This window comes from Fundulus heteroclitus, unplaced genomic scaffold (assembly GCF_011125445.2).
Source record: "Fundulus heteroclitus isolate FHET01 unplaced genomic scaffold, MU-UCD_Fhet_4.1 scaffold_991, whole genome shotgun sequence".
Taxonomy (NCBI): Eukaryota; Metazoa; Chordata; class Actinopteri; order Cyprinodontiformes; family Fundulidae; genus Fundulus; species Fundulus heteroclitus.
This window is the reverse complement of record NW_023397463.1, coordinates 1-18,775: the sequence shown is the minus strand read 5'-3', so window position 1 is coordinate 18,775 and position 18,775 is coordinate 1. Positions and strand designations below refer to the sequence as shown.

At 49.1% G+C, this 18,775-nt stretch overlaps 1 protein-coding gene across 1 annotated transcript; it reads right to left on the bottom strand.

The window, feature by feature from the left end:
• Positions 1-2,205: 2,205 nt before the first annotated feature.
• Positions 2,206-8,188, bottom strand: LOC110367597. Its single transcript, XM_036135101.1, has 5 exons — positions 5,653-8,188; positions 3,801-5,104; positions 3,128-3,182; positions 2,427-3,019; positions 2,206-2,255 (listed from the first exon to the last, which is right to left on the bottom strand). Exons 2-5 carry the CDS (start codon positions 5,065-5,067, stop codon positions 2,206-2,208), a joined length of 1,965 nt encoding a protein of 654 aa, XP_035990994.1. The 5' UTR covers positions 5,068-5,104; positions 5,653-8,188.
• Between the last annotated feature and the right edge of the window lie 10,587 nt (positions 8,189-18,775).

Here is an 18,775-nt window from a genome sequence, read left to right as displayed (position 1 = left end):
CAAACGTCTCAGAGTTATGAGGTGTCAAAGTTTCATTTTTGCTCATTTTTCCACCCCTTCCTGCCCCTGTCATGCCAAGACGAAACGCTCCAGCGACACCAAACTCACAGAATCCACTCACTGTCACCCCCTGAATGACATTTGTGAAAATCAGCCCTCTGGGATGAGCCTGACCAAAGATCCCAACCCTAGCTCAAGGATTTAGGCTTCATGGAGCCCCACCAGGCCCAAAGAGAAACCAGTAAAGATTCTACTTAACTTAGAGATATCAAACCGCACGGTTTCTAGGGTGTGAGTAGAGCAGGCCCTGGTAATTTGGGGTCCCTATCTGCCCCAGGGGCCGAGAGAAAGCCGTGCTGTGCCGTCAAACCTAATAACCGGTCCAAAAACAACTAACAGATGGAAGGTCTTTGAGAGATAGGCTCTTCCAGGTTTGTAGCACCTTACCACAGGAAGCTGCATAGCAAATTTGGGCCAGATTAAACCAAACGTCTCAGAGTTATGAGGTGTCAAAGTTTCATTTTTGCTCATTTTTCCACCCCTTCCTGCCCCTGTCATGCCAAGACGAAACGCTCCAGCGACACCAAACTCACAGAATCCACTCACTGTCACCCCCTGAATGACATTTGTGAAAATCAGCCCTCTGGGATGAGCCTGACCAAAGATCCCAACCCTAGCTCAAGGATTTAGGCTTCATGGAGCCCCACCAGGCCCAAAGAGAAACCAGTAAAGATTCTACTTAACTTGGAGCTATCAAACCGCACGGTTTCTAGGGTGTGAGTAGAGCAGGCCCTGGTAATTTGGGGTCCCTATCTGCCCCAGGGGCCGAGAGAAAGCCGTGCTGTGCCGTCAAACCTAATAACCGGTCCAAAAACAACTAACAGATGGAAGGTCTTTGAGAGATAGGCTCTTCCAGGTTTGTAGCACCTTACCACAGGAAGCTGCATAGCAAATTTGGGCCAGATTAAACCAAACGTCTCAGAGTTATGAGGTGTCAAAGTTTCATTTTTGCTCATTTTTCCACCCCTTCCTGCCCCTGTCATGCCAAGAGGAAATGCTCCAGCGACACCAAACTCACAGAATCCATTCACTGTCACCCCCTGAATGACATTTGTGAAAATCAGCCCTCTGGGATGAGCCTGACCAAAGATCCCAACCCTAGCTCAAGGATTTAGGCTTCATGGAGCCCCACCAGGCCCAAAGAGAAACCAGTAAAGATTCTACTTAACTTGGAGCTATCAAACCGCACGGTTTCTAGGGTGTGAGTAGAGCAGGCCCTGGTAATTTGGGGTCCCTATCTGCCCCAGGGGCCGAGAGAAAGCCGTGCTGTGCCGCATGGACCGCGGAACCGGTAGGGCCGGTAGGGCCGCGGCCCTACCTAATTTTGATGATCAAGTCCTCCCCCGCGCTTGTCGGCTGCGCTTGTCTCTTCACCCCCCACTCCGCGAAAAGCGTGTCTCTCCCCGCAGCGCCCCCCCCCCCCCCCCCCCGCTCGGCCGCGATTGTCCCCCCCCCACCCGCACGGCCGCGATTGTCCTACAACCCCCCCCCCCCCCCCCCCCGCTCGGCCGCGATTGTCCTACAACCACCCCCCCCCCCCGCTCGGCCCGACCGATGTGAAATGCGTTCCGCGGTCCATGCTGAAAAATAGGTTTTCTATTTGCTAGTAGGAACGTTCAGATCGCTGCGGTGAGTCCGGTTAGAACTCCGAAGAAAGCAGAGTCGTACTCCAACTGGTCTAATTTGTCCTTGCAGTTTATTTACTAATTGCCGTAACAGTGCATATGGTTTTTCTAGAAAGACAACAATAATACAATATCAGTGTCTGAATAATCCTCCACAAATAACTGAACTAATATCTCACATGAAAACTGCAATATTAATAATTACAAACATCTTTCCTAAATAAATACACGGCAGGAGGAAGCAAACAGCATTACTTAGCTCTCAAGTGTGCACGTGTACAAAACATGTCTTAAACTAAAGGCAAACTGAAATACTCTGTTAAACAAACAATGTCACCGACTCCCAACATTACTTACTTGCATTTCACGCACACACATTGAAAGAAGGCGGCAACAAACTGCAACAGCTTGAGGAAACCCACAAACCACGAACGGTAAACTCTACAGCTCCTTTCTTCTCTCTCTCCTTTTCAGTCTGCATGCTACCCTCTGGTACCTAAGCCCCGCCCCTTAAAGGGCTCTACACAGTAAACGTAAGGCAGCCTTTTTCACAGCCGCCCCCGTATTCACCTGTGAATACGAATAACAAAAAAAGGCTGTATAAGAAAAATTAATCGTCCTTAGGCAGGGCAGGTAGGCTAACAAGCCTGGCCACGGGTCGAACATAAGATCGTCCTTTCACAGTCACTTCAGCTGATCTGATCCGAGTGTCTGGTCCAGGGAAAACTTGAGAAACTTTACCCACGGGCCAGAGGGCTCGCGGAAGCTGGTTGTCCACAATCATGACCACATCTCCTACTTGTAGATTGGCCGACTCAGTCTGCCACTTCTGTCGAGCTTGGAGCCCTGGCAGGTAGTACTTCAAAAAGTTCTGCCAGAAATAGTCGGCTAGAATCTGGCTATGCCTCCATCTCCTCCGTCCAAGAATTTCTGGGCTGTCATAGATTACTTGCGGCAGCGAAGCATCCCGCCGGCCCATGAGGAGATAGTTGGGGGTCACCGGGTCAGGATCCGCTACCTCAGATGAGGTATAACCTAGGGGTTTTGAATTGAGCATTCCCTCAATTTCAATCAGAACGGTGTGCAGCACCTCTTCAGAGACGATCTGGGCTCCGATGACGACTTGAAGAGCAGTCTTCAGAGAACGAATTTCACGCTCCCAGCAGCCTCCAAAGTGTGGGGAACCAGGAGGATTGAAAATGAACTCGATCTGCTGACGAGCTAACTGCTCTCTGATGTTGGGATGAAGAGCTTGGAATGCTACCTGCAGCTCACGTTCTCCTCCCCGGAAGTTTGTCCCCTGATCACACAGGATCTCTTTAGGTTTCCCACGCCTGGCTATGAAACGTCTCAGAGCCATTAAGAATGCATCAGTGTCCATACTGGGAATCAAGTCAAGATGTACTGCTCTTGTAGTTAGACATTTAAACAGTATTCCCCACCTTTTCTCATTACTGCGTCTGATCTTGATGCTGTATGGCCCGAAACAATCTACACCTGTGGAATAGAATGCCGGCTTGAGCAGGCGCAGTCTGGCTGGAGGGAGATCCGCCATCCGGGGTGTGTTAGGGTGACCTTTCCACCTCTTGCACTCAACACAGGATCGCTGATAACGACGTACTGCTTCACGTCCACGTAGCACCCAGTATCTCCTTCTGATCTCGGCAAACACTCTTTCTGGCCCGGGATGTTGGAGCTTACTATCATAATCTTGTATGATGAGTCTGGTCAGAGCGTGTCTGGGATCCAAAACAATGGGGTGAACTTCATCAACAGCCAGATCAGGATTCCAGCGTAAACGGCCTCCTACTCTGATGAGCCCTGTTTTCTCATCATACTCAGGTGCCAGTAAAAGAAGACGACTGGATTTGGCGATAGGTTTCCCAGCCTTTAACTGGGTGATCTCCTCCAAGAATGATTCACTTTGGGCTCGTTGTAGAGCTTCTATCTCAGCAGCAGCATAGGACTCAGCAGTGAGAGGAGAGTTGGGGTCAGCCGCCCCGTAAAGCTGATGAGCGATGGCCTCTAAGTAGCTGTTCCAAGTTTGGTGCTGGCATGGATCTGGAACACTAGAGCTGGACGTAGTCAGACAAACAGCTTGTCGTTTCAGCTCACCTTCCGGATCACTCTGGGGTGGGGTTGGCAGATGAGGCCAGCAATCTGGAGCTAGTTTCAGGAATTCAGGTCCATTTGTCCATCTGCTGCCTTTGCTGATGTCTTGGATGGTGAGGCCCCGAGTGATGTCATCTGCTGGGTTGTCTTTCGAGGGCACAAATTTCCATGTGGAGGTTCCCGTCATCTCTTGTATTTCCGCCACTCGAGTACCCACGAAAACCTTGTATCTGCAGGAGTCTGAACTCAACCAGGTTAGGACTGTGGCTGAGTCAGACCACAAGATGCAGCTGCGTATGGGAAGAGTTAACTCAGAGCTGATAACCTTGTAGAGCTGAGCACCTGTTAGAGCAGCACACAACTCTAACCGAGGAATAGATTGTTGCTTCTTTGGAGCAACACGAGACCGAGCGGCAAGGAAGGCAACCTCAACTTCTCCATCAGGACCTTCTGTCCTGAGATAAGCCACCGATCCATATGCCTGTTCGGAGGCATCACAGAATACATGGATATCTCTCATACAGTTGGGCTGGTCTAATCTGTGACTGGTGTAGCACCTAGGCAGAGTGATCTTGTGCAGCTGTTCCAGCTCTGCTTCCCATGCATACCACTTCTGCAGGGGGACCTCAGGGAGCTGTGGGTCATCCCAACCTCTCTGTTTCTCCCACAGGTGGCGTACAATAACTTTGGCTCGGGTGGTATAAGGCACTATGTAACCAAGAGGATCATACTGGCTGGCTAAAACTCTATAGATGTTCCTCATAGTTGCCACTGAGCAATCGATGTGTCTGTGTTTGTAAGTGAGGGTGTCAGACTTACAGTTCCAGTGTAGACCAAGGGCTGGCTCTTGGATGTCGGACTGACCTTGACTGAGCCACAGCTCACAGCTGGATGACCTGAGGTCTGGAGGCAAGTGTTGGATGACATCTGGATCGTTACTGGCCCACTGCCTCAACTCAAAACCCCCATCGGCCAGGAGGTGGCGCAGTTTGTCAACCAATGTCTTGGCAGCTACTGGACATGCAAGACTCTGTAAACAGTTGTCTACATAAAAGGACTTGTTAATGGCAACATGAACATCTTCTTCTGGTTGACTATGGTCCATGACGTGTTTCTGTAACGCGAACGTTGCGCAACAAGGGCTACAAGTAGTTCCGAATGGAAGTACCTGCCACTCATAGACGTCAGGGGGCCTGTCTCGGTTCATGTCCCGCCACAGAAACCGAAGCAGGGGTCGATCTGCAGGTAGGAGCCTCACTTGGTGGAACATGCCACGAATATCACTGCTGACGGCCACAGTATGTTCTCTGAAACGTAGGAGCACAGCTAGCAAGGGTGGACCGAGAGTGGGACCTGGTAAGAGGAGTTGATTTAAGTTGTAGCCTTGGTGTTGGAATGAACAGTTGTAGACCACCCGGTTCTTCCCATTATGTTGAACCATGTGATGGGGTATGTACCAAGCTTCATCACTGGTCTCAGATTGATGATCCATCAACTTCACTACATAGCCAGATGTTACAAGCTTCTCTATCTCCATCTGATAAGCGGCAGCTTGTTCTGGCGACTTAGCTAGACGCTTCTCTATACCTCTCAGGAGGGGCAACACTGCATCTGGTGTGGCTTTCAGAAGAGGCATGTTCTTGATGCGAAGGAGGGGTGTAGCATAACGCTCAACACCGCTGACATTAACTCTCACTGTCTGTTCTTGCAGGAGCTTAACTGCCTCTTGATCTTGTCGTGACCTAACTGCTAACTTCTCACTGCGATAAGGGAGCACATCCATCTGCCATAGCTTCTCTACACAGGAGAACAGCTCTGGGGGTGATGATATAGATGTGAAGAGGCAGTGACTCACCCTTGTGATGGATTCAATGGCTTGAGCTGGTCCCTGTAGCGTCCATCCAAGGAGAGTTTTCACAGCTGCCGGTCCACCAGGTGGTCCTAGTCTGACTGGCTCCACAGGTGTAATGAGGTGTGTGTAATCAGCGCCAATCAGCAGCATGGGACGAACTCTGTTTAGAGGAGGCAGAGGCAAACCTGACAGATGTTTATACTTCTGCTGGAGTGAGACAACTGGGTGGGAATGTTCTGCTAAACTCAGTTGCTCGGCTGTAAATGCATTCTGGATGCTGTACACTTGGTCTGGGTTGGCTACTGGAGAAATTGTGAAAGACACAGCCGCCCCGTGGAGCTTCTCCACTTCCTGTCTGACTGTACGAAGAGCCAACACCTCTTTACTTCCTGTAAGGCCCAACTGTTTGGCAGCAGACTGAAGCAGGATTGTCCGCTCAGATCCATCATCTAAGACAGCATACGTCTCAAGGGACTTGTCACCATTTCTCAGGAGTACCTTACTGATCTTCAGTAGTACCTTGCAGTTGTAGACTGGCCGGTCGACGCACACAACTTTGTTGGCAGTGTTCACAAGGCAGCTTTCTGCTGAAGGTGGAACTGATGCTTGTTCCTCCTCCGCTCTCTCATTCACCTCATGCAGCACTAGCAGATGTCTCCTACCACAGGTTTTGCAGGGAGCTCTAAGTGTACACTTTGCCGCTTGGTGATTACGTCCACAACGCCAACACTTGTTATTCGTTTTAATCCATGTTACCTTCTGTTCTTTGCTCAAAGTCTTAAAGTTAGAACAGTTGTTCAGGAAGTGCTTTTCGTTGTCGCAATAGGGACAGTAGGCCGTAACCTTCTCCTTTTCCTTTGACTTGTTGACAGCATGTCCAGGTGCAGGTGGTGATGCTACTCTATTGGTCCCAGAGACCTTCTCAGTGCTCAGGAAGATAGTAGCAGCCTTACTTGAGGGCTTGGGAGTGCGTTTGGTATCAGGCTTCTTGTTAAACGACTCCTCTCTCCTGGTGGGCTTCATGCTGTCTTCCTGAATTTCTAGCTCGTATTCCAGCCAATCAGCGAAGTCAATAAGGGTAGGGATGGTTACTCTCAGGGGGTGGATAAATCTCTTAAAGCTGGCATTAAGCTCATAGGGAAGTTTACTTAAGAGCCTTGAAACATGAGAGCCGCACACTAACTCAATCTGACCTCTTTGCCCTAGTTGTTCTAACATGCCGACCAGTGACCGCACGTTGAGGGCAAACAGACGAAAGCTCTTAACATCACCACTGCGTATATTTGGACCATCCATTAATTCTGCAATCCGTTGCACTGCAAGCTTGTGAGGCTGTCCATACATCTTTGTGAGAGCCGACATTGTATCGGTATAAGGGTGCCTTGAATTGCAGTATGAGTCTGCTACAAGTGAAGCTTCTTCGCACTGAAGGTGATCAGTGAGGATCTGGTACTTATATCTTTCAGTGGCATCGACTGGTAATAAATTCTCTAAGGCAATCTTCATGCGTGCAAACTCTCTGGGATCTGGTGATGTGAATCTGGGGATAGTGGGCTTTGGTCCTCTGTATGTGGTCTCTCTCTGTGGCTCAATACAGCTGGGAACTTGGAAAAATGTAGGATCTCTATGTGAATAGGAAAATGTGCTCTGTTGTGGTGTGTCTGCATAATACAGACCATGAGGTAAACCACCTGATGTCTGAGGAACTCTAGGTTTAGTGAAATCTAATCCCAGATTTCCTTGGGAGCTGTATGTTGGATATTGCTGCTGTTGGTATGCTGGAGAATTGGTATGGGGTTGGTAAGGTCCATAACCACCACTATAAACACTTTGAGGTGGAGGAGGAGGGAATAGAGGCTGATGGGGTGCTGACTGGGACTGTAAAGCAACCATCAAGCTCTGAAACTGTTTACGAAGCTCAGCGTTTTCTTGGCGCATCTCTTTGAGAGCAGCACTAAACTCAGAACCTTGGCTGGTCTGCTGCTCCCCGGTGACTTGCTCCATAGATTGACAAAGCTCTCGTTCTTGCTCCTCGTCATCCTCCATGTTCATCATGTTGGAGCTCTGACTAATTGGTGGTGATGGGGATCTGTTAATTGGACATTCTAGTGCCCTTTCCTCCACTGATAATTCCCCTGCATTTGCTGTCCGGAATCTACTCTGTGCTCCAGCTCCACTTAGGTCATAATCTGACAGGTATGAAGGAACTGACGTTCTTCGTTTGGGTCGAGTGTCCAATGCCTTTGACTCTGGGTTCTGCATCTTTAAACAGCAATCTGCCCATCCGGCTCGAAGGACCATTGAAAAATAGGTTTTCTATTTGCTAGTAGGAACGTTCAGATCGCTGCGGTGAGTCCGGTTAGAACTCCGAAGAAAGCAGAGTCGTACTCCAACTGGTCTAATTTGTCCTTGCAGTTTATTTACTAATTGCCGTAACAGTGCATATGGTTTTTCTAGAAAGACAACAATAATACAATATCAGTGTCTGAATAATCCTCCACAAATAACTGAACTAATATCTCACATGAAAACTGCAATATTAATAATTACAAACATCTTTCCTAAATAAATACACGGCAGGAGGAAGCAAACAGCATTACTTAGCTCTCAAGTGTGCACGTGTACAAAACATGTCTTAAACTAAAGGCAAACTGAAATACTCTGTTAAACAAACAATGTCACCGACTCCCAACATTACTTACTTGCATTTCACGCACACACATTGAAAGAAGGCGGCAACAAACTGCAACAGCTTGAGGAAACCCACAAACCACGAACGGTAAACTCTACAGCTCCTTTCTTCTCTCTCTCCTTTTCAGTCTGCATGCTACCCTCTGGTACCTAAGCCCCGCCCCTTAAAGGGCTCTACACAGTAAACGTAAGGCAGCCTTTTTCACACATGCTGTGCCGTCAAACCTAATAACCGGTCCAAAAACAACTAACAGATGGAAGGTCTTTGAGAGATAGGCTCTTCCAGGTTTGTAGCACCTTACCACAGGAAGCTGCATAGCAAATTTGGGCCAGATTAAACCAAACGTCTCAGAGTTATGAGGTGTCAAAGTTTCATTTTTGCTCATTTTTCCACCCCTTCCTGCCCCTGTCATGCCAAGACGAAACGCTCCAGCGACACCAAACTCACAGAATCCACTCACTGTCACCCCCTGAATGACATTTGTGAAAATCAGCCCTCTGGGATGAGCCTGACCAAAGATCCCAACCCTAGCTCAAGGATTTAGGCTTCATGGAGCCCCACCAGGCCCAAAGAGAAACCAGTAAAGATTCTACTTAACTTGGAGCTATCAAACCGCACGGTTTCTAGGGTGTGAGTAGAGCAGGCCCTGGTAATTTGGGGTCCCTATCTGCCCCAGGGGCCGAGAGAAAGCCGTGCTGTGCCTGTGCCGTCAAACCTAATAACCGGTCCAAAAACAACTAACAGATGGAAGGTCTTTGAGAGATAGGCTCTTCCAGGTTTGTAGCACCTTACCACAGGAAGCTGCATAGCAAATTTGGGCCAGATTAAACCAAACGTCTCAGAGTTATGAGGTGTCAAAGTTTCATTTTTGCTCATTTTTCCACCCCTTCCTGCCCCTGTCATGCCAAGACGAAACGCTCCAGCGACACCAAACTCACAGAATCCACTCACTGTCACCCCCTGAATGACATTTGTGAAAATCAGCCCTCTGGGATGAGCCTGACCAAAGATCCCAACCCTAGCTCAAGGATTTAGGCTTCATGGAGCCCCACCAGGCCCAAAGAGAAACCAGTAAAGATTCTACTTAACTTGGAGCTATCAAACCGCACGGTTTCTAGGGTGTGAGTAGAGCAGGCCCTGGTAATTTGGGGTCCCTATCTGCCCCAGGGGCCGAGAGAAAGCCGTGCTGTGCTGTGCCGTCAAACCTAATAACCGGTCCAAAAACAACTAACAGATGGAAGGTCTTTGAGAGATAGGCTCTTCCAGGTTTGTAGCACCTTACCACAGGAAGCTGCATAGCAAATTTGGGCCAGATTAAACCAAACGTCTCAGAGTTATGAGGTGTCAAAGTTTCATTTTTGCTCATTTTTCCACCCCTTCCTGCCCCTGTCATGCCAAGAGGAAATGCTCCAGCGACACCAAACTCACAGAATCCATTCACTGTCACCCCCTGAATGACATTTGTGAAAATCAGCCCTCTGGGATGAGCCTGACCAAAGATCCCAACCCTAGCTCAAGGATTTAGGCTTCATGGAGCCCCACCAGGCCCAAAGAGAAACCAGTAAAGATTCTACTTAACTTGGAGCTATCAAACCGCACGGTTTCTAGGGTGTGAGTAGAGCAGGCCCTGGTAATTTGGGGTCCCTATCTGCCCCAGGGGCCGAGAGAAAGCCGTGCTGTGCCGTCAAACCTAATAACCGGTCCAAAAACAACTAACAGATGGAAGGTCTTTGAGAGATAGGCTCTTCCAGGTTTGTAGCACCTTACCACAGGAAGCTGCATAGCAAATTTGGGCCAGATTAAACCAAACGTCTCAGAGTTATGAGGTGTCAAAGTTTCATTTTTGCTCATTTTTCCACCCCTTCCTGCCCCTGTCATGCCAAGACGAAACGCTCCAGCGACACCAAACTCACAGAATCCACTCACTGTCACCCCCTGAATGACATTTGTGAAAATCAGCCCTCTGGGATGAGCCTGACCAAAGATCCCAACCCTAGCTCAAGGATTTAGGCTTCATGGAGCCCCACCAGGCCCAAAGAGAAACCAGTAAAGATTCTACTTAACTTGGAGATATCAAACCGCACGGTTTCTAGGGTGTGAGTAGAGCAGGCCCTGGTAATTTGGGGTCCCTATCTGCCCCAGGGGCCGAGAGAAAGCCGTGCTGTGCCGTCAAACCTAATAACCGGTCCAAAAACAACTAACAGATGGAAGGTCTTTGAGAGATAGGCTCTTCCAGGTTTGTAGCACCTTACCACAGGAAGCTGCATAGCAAATTTGGGCCAGATTAAACCAAACGTCTCAGAGTTATGAGGTGTCAAAGTTTCATTTTTGCTCATTTTTCCACCCCTTCCTGCCCCTGTCATGCCAAGACGAAACGCTCCAGCGACACCAAACTCACAGAATCCACTCACTGTCACCCCCTGAATGACATTTGTGAAAATCAGCCCTCTGGGATGAGCCTGACCAAAGATCCCAACCCTAGCTCAAGGATTTAGGCTTCATGGAGCCCCACCAGGCCCAAAGAGAAACCAGTAAAGATTCTACTTAACTTGGAGATATCAAACCGCACGGTTTCTAGGGTGTGAGTAGAGCAGGCCCTGGTAATTTGGGGTCCCTATCTGCCCCAGGGGCCGAGAGAAAGCCGTGCTGTGCCGTCAAACCTAATAACCGGTCCAAAAACAACTAACAGATGGAAGGTCTTTGAGAGATAGGCTCTTCCAGGTTTGTAGCACCTTACCACAGGAAGCTGCATAGCAAATTTGGGCCAGATTAAACCAAACGTCTCAGAGTTATGAGGTGTCAAAGTTTCATTTTTGCTCATTTTTCCACCCCTTCCTGCCCCTGTCATGCCAAGACGAAACGCTCCAGCGACACCAAACTCACAGAATCCACTCACTGTCACCCCCTGAATGACATTTGTGAAAATCAGCCCTCTGGGATGAGCCTGACCAAAGATCCCAACCCTAGCTCAAGGATTTAGGCTTCATGGAGCCCCACCAGGCCCAAAGAGAAACCAGTAAAGATTCTACTTAACTTGGAGATATCAAACCGCACGGTTTCTAGGGTGTGAGTAGAGCAGGCCCTGGTAATTTGGGGTCCCTATCTGCCCCAGGGGCCGAGAGAAAGCCGTGCTGTGCCGTCAAACCTAATAACCGGTCCAAAAACAACTAACAGATGGAAGGTCTTTGAGAGATAGGCTCTTCCAGGTTTGTAGCACCTTACCACAGGAAGCTGCATAGCAAATTTGGGCCAGATTAAACCAAACGTCTCAGAGTTATGAGGTGTCAAAGTTTCATTTTTGCTCATTTTTCCACCCCTTCCTGCCCCTGTCATGCCAAGACGAAACGCTCCAGCGACACCAAACTCACAGAATCCACTCACTGTCACCCCCTGAATGACATTTGTGAAAATCAGCCCTCTGGGATGAGCCTGACCAAAGATCCCAACCCTAGCTCAAGGATTTAGGCTTCATGGAGCCCCACCAGGCCCAAAGAGAAACCAGTAAAGATTCTACTTAACTTGGAGATATCAAACCGCACGGTTTCTAGGGTGTGAGTAGAGCAGGCCCTGGTAATTTGGGGTCCCTATCTGCCCCAGGGGCCGAGAGAAAGCCGTGCTGTGCCGTCAAACCTAATAACCGGTCCAAAAACAACTAACAGATGGAAGGTCTTTGAGAGATAGGCTCTTCCAGGTTTGTAGCACCTTACCACAGGAAGCTGCATAGCAAATTTGGGCCAGATTAAACCAAACGTCTCAGAGTTATGAGGTGTCAAAGTTTCATTTTTGCTCATTTTTCCACCCCTTCCTGCCCCTGTCATGCCAAGACGAAACGCTCCAGCGACACCAAACTCACAGAATCCACTCACTGTCACCCCCTGAATGACATTTGTGAAAATCAGCCCTCTGGGATGAGCCTGACCAAAGATCCCAACCCTAGCTCAAGGATTTAGGCTTCATGGAGCCCCACCAGGCCCAAAGAGAAACCAGTAAAGATTCTACTTAACTTGGAGATATCAAACCGCACGGTTTCTAGGGTGTGAGTAGAGCAGGCCCTGGTAATTTGGGGTCCCTATCTGCCCCAGGGGCCGAGAGAAAGCCGTGCTGTGCCGTCAAACCTAATAACCGGTCCAAAAACAACTAACAGATGGAAGGTCTTTGAGAGATAGGCTCTTCCAGGTTTGTAGCACCTTACCACAGGAAGCTGCATAGCAAATTTGGGCCAGATTAAACCAAACGTCTCAGAGTTATGAGGTGTCAAAGTTTCATTTTTGCTCATTTTTCCACCCCTTCCTGCCCCTGTCATGCCAAGACGAAACGCTCCAGCGACACCAAACTCACAGAATCCACTCACTGTCACCCCCTGAATGACATTTGTGAAAATCAGCCCTCTGGGATGAGCCTGACCAAAGATCCCAACCCTAGCTCAAGGATTTAGGCTTCATGGAGCCCCACCAGGCCCAAAGAGACACCAGTAAAGATTCTACTTAACTTGGAGATATCAAACCGCACGGTTTCTAGGGTGTGAGTAGAGCAGGCCCTGGTAATTTGGGGTCCCTATCTGCCCCAGGGGCCGAGAGAAAGCCGTGCTGTGCCGTCAAACCTAATAACCGGTCCAAAAACAACTAACAGATGGAAGGTCTTTGAGAGATAGGCTCTTCCAGGTTTGTAGCACCTTACCACAGGAAGCTGCATAGCAAATTTGGGCCAGATTAAACCAAACGTCTCAGAGTTATGAGGTGTCAAAGTTTCATTTTTGCTCATTTTTCCACCCCTTCCTGCCCCTGTCATGCCAAGACGAAACGCTCCAGCGACACCAAACTCACAGAATCCACTCACTGTCACCCCCCTGAATGACATTTGTGAAAATCAGCCCTCTGGGATGAGCCTGACCAAAGATCCCAACCCTAGCTCAAGGATTTAGGCTTCATGGAGCCCCACCAGGCCCAAAGAGACACCAGTAAAGATTCTACTTAACTTGGAGATATCAAACCGCACGGTTTCTAGGGTGTGAGTAGAGCAGGCCCTGGTAATTTGGGGTCCCTATCTGCCCCAGGGGCCGAGAGAAAGCCGTGCTGTGCCGTCAAACCTAATAACCGGTCCAAAAACAACTAACAGATGGAAGGTCTTTGAGAGATAGGCTCTTCCAGGTTTGTAGCACCTTACCACAGGAAGCTGCATAGCAAATTTGGGCCAGATTAAACCAAACGTCTCAGAGTTATGAGGTGTCAAAGTTTCATTTTTGCTCATTTTTCCACCCCTTCCTGCCCCTGTCATGCCAAGACGAAACGCTCCAGCGACACCAAACTCACAGAATCCACTCACTGTCACCCCCTGAATGACATTTGTGAAAATCAGCCCTCTGGGATGAGCCTGACCAAAGATCCCAACCCTAGCTCAAGGATTTAGGCTTCATGGAGCCCCACCAGGCCCAAAGAGACACCAGTAAAGATTCTACTTAACTTGGAGATATCAAACCGCACGGTTTCTAGGGTGTGAGTAGAGCAGGCCCTGGTAATTTGGGGTCCCTATCTGCCCCAGGGGCCGAGAGAAAGCCGTGCTGTGCCGTCAAACCTAATAACCGGTCCAAAAACAACTAACAGATGGAAGGTCTTTGAGAGATAGGCTCTTCCAGGTTTGTAGCACCTTACCACAGGAAGCTGCATAGCAAATTTGGGCCAGATTAAACCAAACGTCTCAGAGTTATGAGGTGTCAAAGTTTCATTTTTGCTCATTTTTCCACCCCTTCCTGCCCCTGTCATGCCAAGACGAAACGCTCCAGCGACACCAAACTCACAGAATCCACTCACTGTCACCCCCCTGAATGACATTTGTGAAAATCAGCCCTCTGGGATGAGCCTGACCAAAGATCCCAACCCTAGCTCAAGGATTTAGGCTTCATGGAGCCCCACCAGGCCCAAAGAGACACCAGTAAAGATTCTACTTAACTTGGAGATATCAAACCGCACGGTTTCTAGGGTGTGAGTAGAGCAGGCCCTGGTAATTTGGGGTCCCTATCTGCCCCAGGGGCCGAGAGAAAGCCGTGCTGTGCCGTCAAACCTAATAACCGGTCCAAAAACAACTAACAGATGGAAGGTCTTTGAGAGATAGGCTCTTCCAGGTTTGTAGCACCTTACCACAGGAAGCTGCATAGCAAATTTGGGCCAGATTAAACCAAACGTCTCAGAGTTATGAGGTGTCAAAGTTTCATTTTTGCTCATTTTTCCACCCCTTCCTGCCCCTGTCATGCCAAGACGAAACGCTCCAGCGACACCAAACTCACAGAATCCACTCACTGTCACCCCCCTGAATGACATTTGTGAAAATCAGCCCTCTGGGATGAGCCTGACCAAAGATCCCAACCCTAGCTCAAGGATTTAGGCTTCATGGAGCCCCACCAGGCCCAAAGAGACACCAGTAAAGATTCTACTTAACTTGGAGATATCAAACCGCACGGTTTCTAGGGTGTGAGTAGAGCAGGCCCTGGTAATTTGGGGTCCCTATCTGCCCCAGGGGCCGAGAGAAAGCCGTGCTGTGCCGTCAAACCTAATAACCGGTCCAAAAACAACTAACAGATGGAAGGTCTTTGAGAGATAGGCTCTTCCAGGTTTGTAGCACCTTACCACAGGAAGCTGCATAGCAAATTTGGGCCAGATTAAACCAAACGTCTCAGAGTTATGAGGTGTCAAAGTTTCATTTTTGCTCATTTTTCCACCCCTTCCTGCCCCTGTCATGCCAAGACGAAACGCTCCAGCGACACCAAACTCACAGAATCCACTCACTGTCACCCCCTGAATGACATTTGTGAAAATCAGCCCTCTGGGATGAGCCTGACCAAAGATCCCAACCCTAGCTCAAGGATTTAGGCTTCATGGAGCCCCACCAGGCCCAAAGAGACACCAGTAAAGATTCTACTTAACTTGGAGATATCAAACCGCACGGTTTCTAGGGTGTGAGTAGAGCAGGCCCTGGTAATTTGGGGTCCCTATCTGCCCCAGGGGCCGAGAGAAAGCCGTGCTGTGCCGTCAAACCTAATAACCGGTCCAAAAACAACTAACAGATGGAAGGTCTTTGAGAGATAGGCTCTTCCAGGTTTGTAGCACCTTACCACAGGAAGCTGCATAGCAAATTTGGGCCAGATTAAACCAAACGTCTCAGAGTTATGAGGTGTCAAAGTTTCATTTTTGCTCATTTTTCCACCCCTTCCTGCCCCTGTCATGCCAAGACGAAACGCTCCAGCGACACCAAACTCACAGAATCCACTCACTGTCACCCCCTGAATGACATTTGTGAAAATCAGCCCTCTGGGATGAGCCTGACCAAAGATCCCAACCCTAGCTCAAGGATTTAGGCTTCATGGAGCCCCACCAGGCCCAAAGAGACACCAGTAAAGATTCTACTTAACTTGGAGATATCAAACCGCACGGTTTCTAGGGTGTGAGTAGAGCAGGCCCTGGTAATTTGGGGTCCCTATCTGCCCCAGGGGCCGAGAGAAAGCCGTGCTGTGCCGTCAAACCTAATAACCGGTCCAAAAACAACTAACAGATGGAAGGTCTTTGAGAGATAGGCTCTTCCAGGTTTGTAGCACCTTACCACAGGAAGCTGCATAGCAAATTTGGGCCAGATTAAACCAAACGTCTCAGAGTTATGAGGTGTCAAAGTTTCATTTTTGCTCATTTTTCCACCCCTTCCTGCCCCTGTCATGCCAAGACGAAACGCTCCAGCGACACCAAACTCACAGAATCCACTCACTGTCACCCCCCTGAATGACATTTGTGAAAATCAGCCCTCTGGGATGAGCCTGACCAAAGATCCCAACCCTAGCTCAAGGATTTAGGCTTCATGGAGCCCCACCAGGCCCAAAGAGACACCAGTAAAGATTCTACTTAACTTGGAGATATCAAACCGCACGGTTTCTAGGGTGTGAGTAGAGCAGGCCCTGGTAATTTGGGGTCCATATCTGCCCCAGGGGCCGAGAGAAAGCCGTGCTGTGCCGTCAAACCTAATAACCGGTCCAAAAACAACTAACAGATGGAAGGTCTTTGAGAGATAGGCTCTTCCAGGTTTGTAGCACCTTACCACAGGAAGCTGCATAGCAAATTTGGGCCAGATTAAACCAAACGTCTCAGAGTTATGAGGTGTCAAAGTTTCATTTTTGCTCATTTTTCCACCCCTTCCTGCCCCTGTCATGCCAAGACGAAACGCTCCAGCGACACCAAACTCACAGAATCCACTCACTGTCACCCCCTGAATGACATTTGTGAAAATCAGCCCTCTGGGATGAGCCTGACCAAAGATCCCAACCCTAGCTCAAGGATTTAGGCTTCATGGAGCCCCACCAGGCCCAAAGAGAAACCAGTAAAGATTCTACTTAACTTGGAGCTATCAAACCGCACGGTTTCTAGGGTGTGAGTAGAGCAGGCCCTGGTAATTTGGGGTCCCTATCTGCCCCAGGGGCCGAGAGAAAGCCGTGCTGTGCCGTCAAACCTAATAACCGGTCCAAAAACAACTAACAGATGGAAGGTCTTTGAGAGATAGGCTCTTCCAGGTTTGTAGCACCTTACCACAGGAAGCTGCATAGCAAATTTGGGCCAGATTAAACCAAACCTCTCAGAGTTATGAGGTGTCAAAGTTTCATTTTTGCTCATTTTTTCCACCCCCTTCCTGCCCCTGTCATGCCAAGACGAAACGCTCCAGCGACACCAAACTCACAGAATCCACTCACTGTCACCCCCTGAATGACATTTGTGAAAATCAGCCCTCTGCGATGAGCCTGACCAAAGATCCCAACCCTAGCTCAAGGATTTAGGCTTCATGGAGCCCCACCAGGCCCAAAGAGACAACCAGTAAAGATTCTACTTAACTTGGAGCTATCAAACCGCACTGGTTTCTAGGGTGTGAGTAGAGCAGGGCCCTGGTAATTTGGGGTCCCTATCTGCCCCAGGGGCCGAGAGAAAAGCCGTGCTGTGCCTGTGCCGTCAAACCTAATAACCGGTCCAAAAACAACTAACAGATGGAAGGTCTTTGAGAGATAGGCTCTTCCAGGTTTGTAGCACCTTACCACAGGAAGCTGCATAGCAAATTTGGGCCAGATTAAACCAAACGTCTCAGAGTTATGAGGTGTCAAAGTTTCATTTTTGCTCATTTTTCCACCCCTTCCTGCCCCTGTCATGCCAAGACGAAACGCTCCAGCGACACCAACTCACAGAATCCACTCACTGTCACCCCCTGAATGACATTTGTTAAAATCAGCCCTCTGGGATGAGCCTGACCAAAGATCCCAACCCTAGCTCAAGGATTTAGGCTTCATGGAGCCCCACCAGGCCCCAAAGAGAAACCAGTAAAGATTCTACTTAACTTAGAGATATCAAACCGCACGGTTTCTAGGGTGTGAGTAGTAGAGCGGCCCTGGTAATTTGGGGGTCCCTATCTGCCCCAGGGGCCGAGAGAAAGCCGTGCTGTGCCGTCAAACCTAATAACCGGTCCAAAAACAACTAACAGATGGAAGGGTCTTTGAGAGATAGGCTCTTCCAGGTTTGTAGCACCTTACCACAGGAAGCTGCATAGCAAATTTGGGCCAGATTAAACCAAACGTCTCAGAGTTATGAGGTGTCAAAGTTTCATTTTTGCTCATTTTTCCACCCCTTCCTGCCCCTGTCATGCCAAGACGAAACGCTCCAGCGACACCAAACTCACAGAATCCACTCACTGTCACCCCCTGAATGACATTTGTGAAAATCAGCCCTCTGGGATGAGCCTGACCAAAGATCCCAACCCTAGCTCAAGGATTTAGGCTTCATGGAGCCCCACCAGGCCCAAAGAGAAACCAGTAAAGATTCTACTTAACTTGGAGCTATCAAAACCGCACGGTTTCTAGGGTGTGAGTAGAGCAGGCCCTGGTAATTTGGGGTCCCTATCTGCCCAGGGGCCGAGATGAAGCCGTGCTGTGCCGTCAAACCTAATAACCCGTCCAAAAACAACTAACAGATGGAAGGTCTTTGAGAGATAGGCTCTTCCAGGTTTGTAGCACCTTACCACAGGAAGCATGCATAGCAAATTTGGGCCAGATTAAAACCAACGTCTCAGAGTTATGAGGTGTCAAAGTTTCATTTTGCTCATTTTTCCACCCCTTCCTGCCCCTGTCATGCCAAGAGGAAATGCTCCAGCGACACCAAACTCACAGAATCCATTCACTGTCACCCCCTGAATGACATTTGTGAAAATCAGCCCTCTGGGATGAGCCTGACCAAAGATCCAACACCTAGCTCAAGGATTTAGGCTTCATGGAGCCCCACCAGGCCCAAAGAAGAAACCAGTAAAGATTCTACTTAACTTGGAGCTATAAACCGCACGGTTCTAGGGTGTGAGTAGAGCAGGCCCTGGTAATTTGGGGTCCCTATCTGCCCAGGGGCCGAGAGAAAGCCGTGCTGTGCCGCA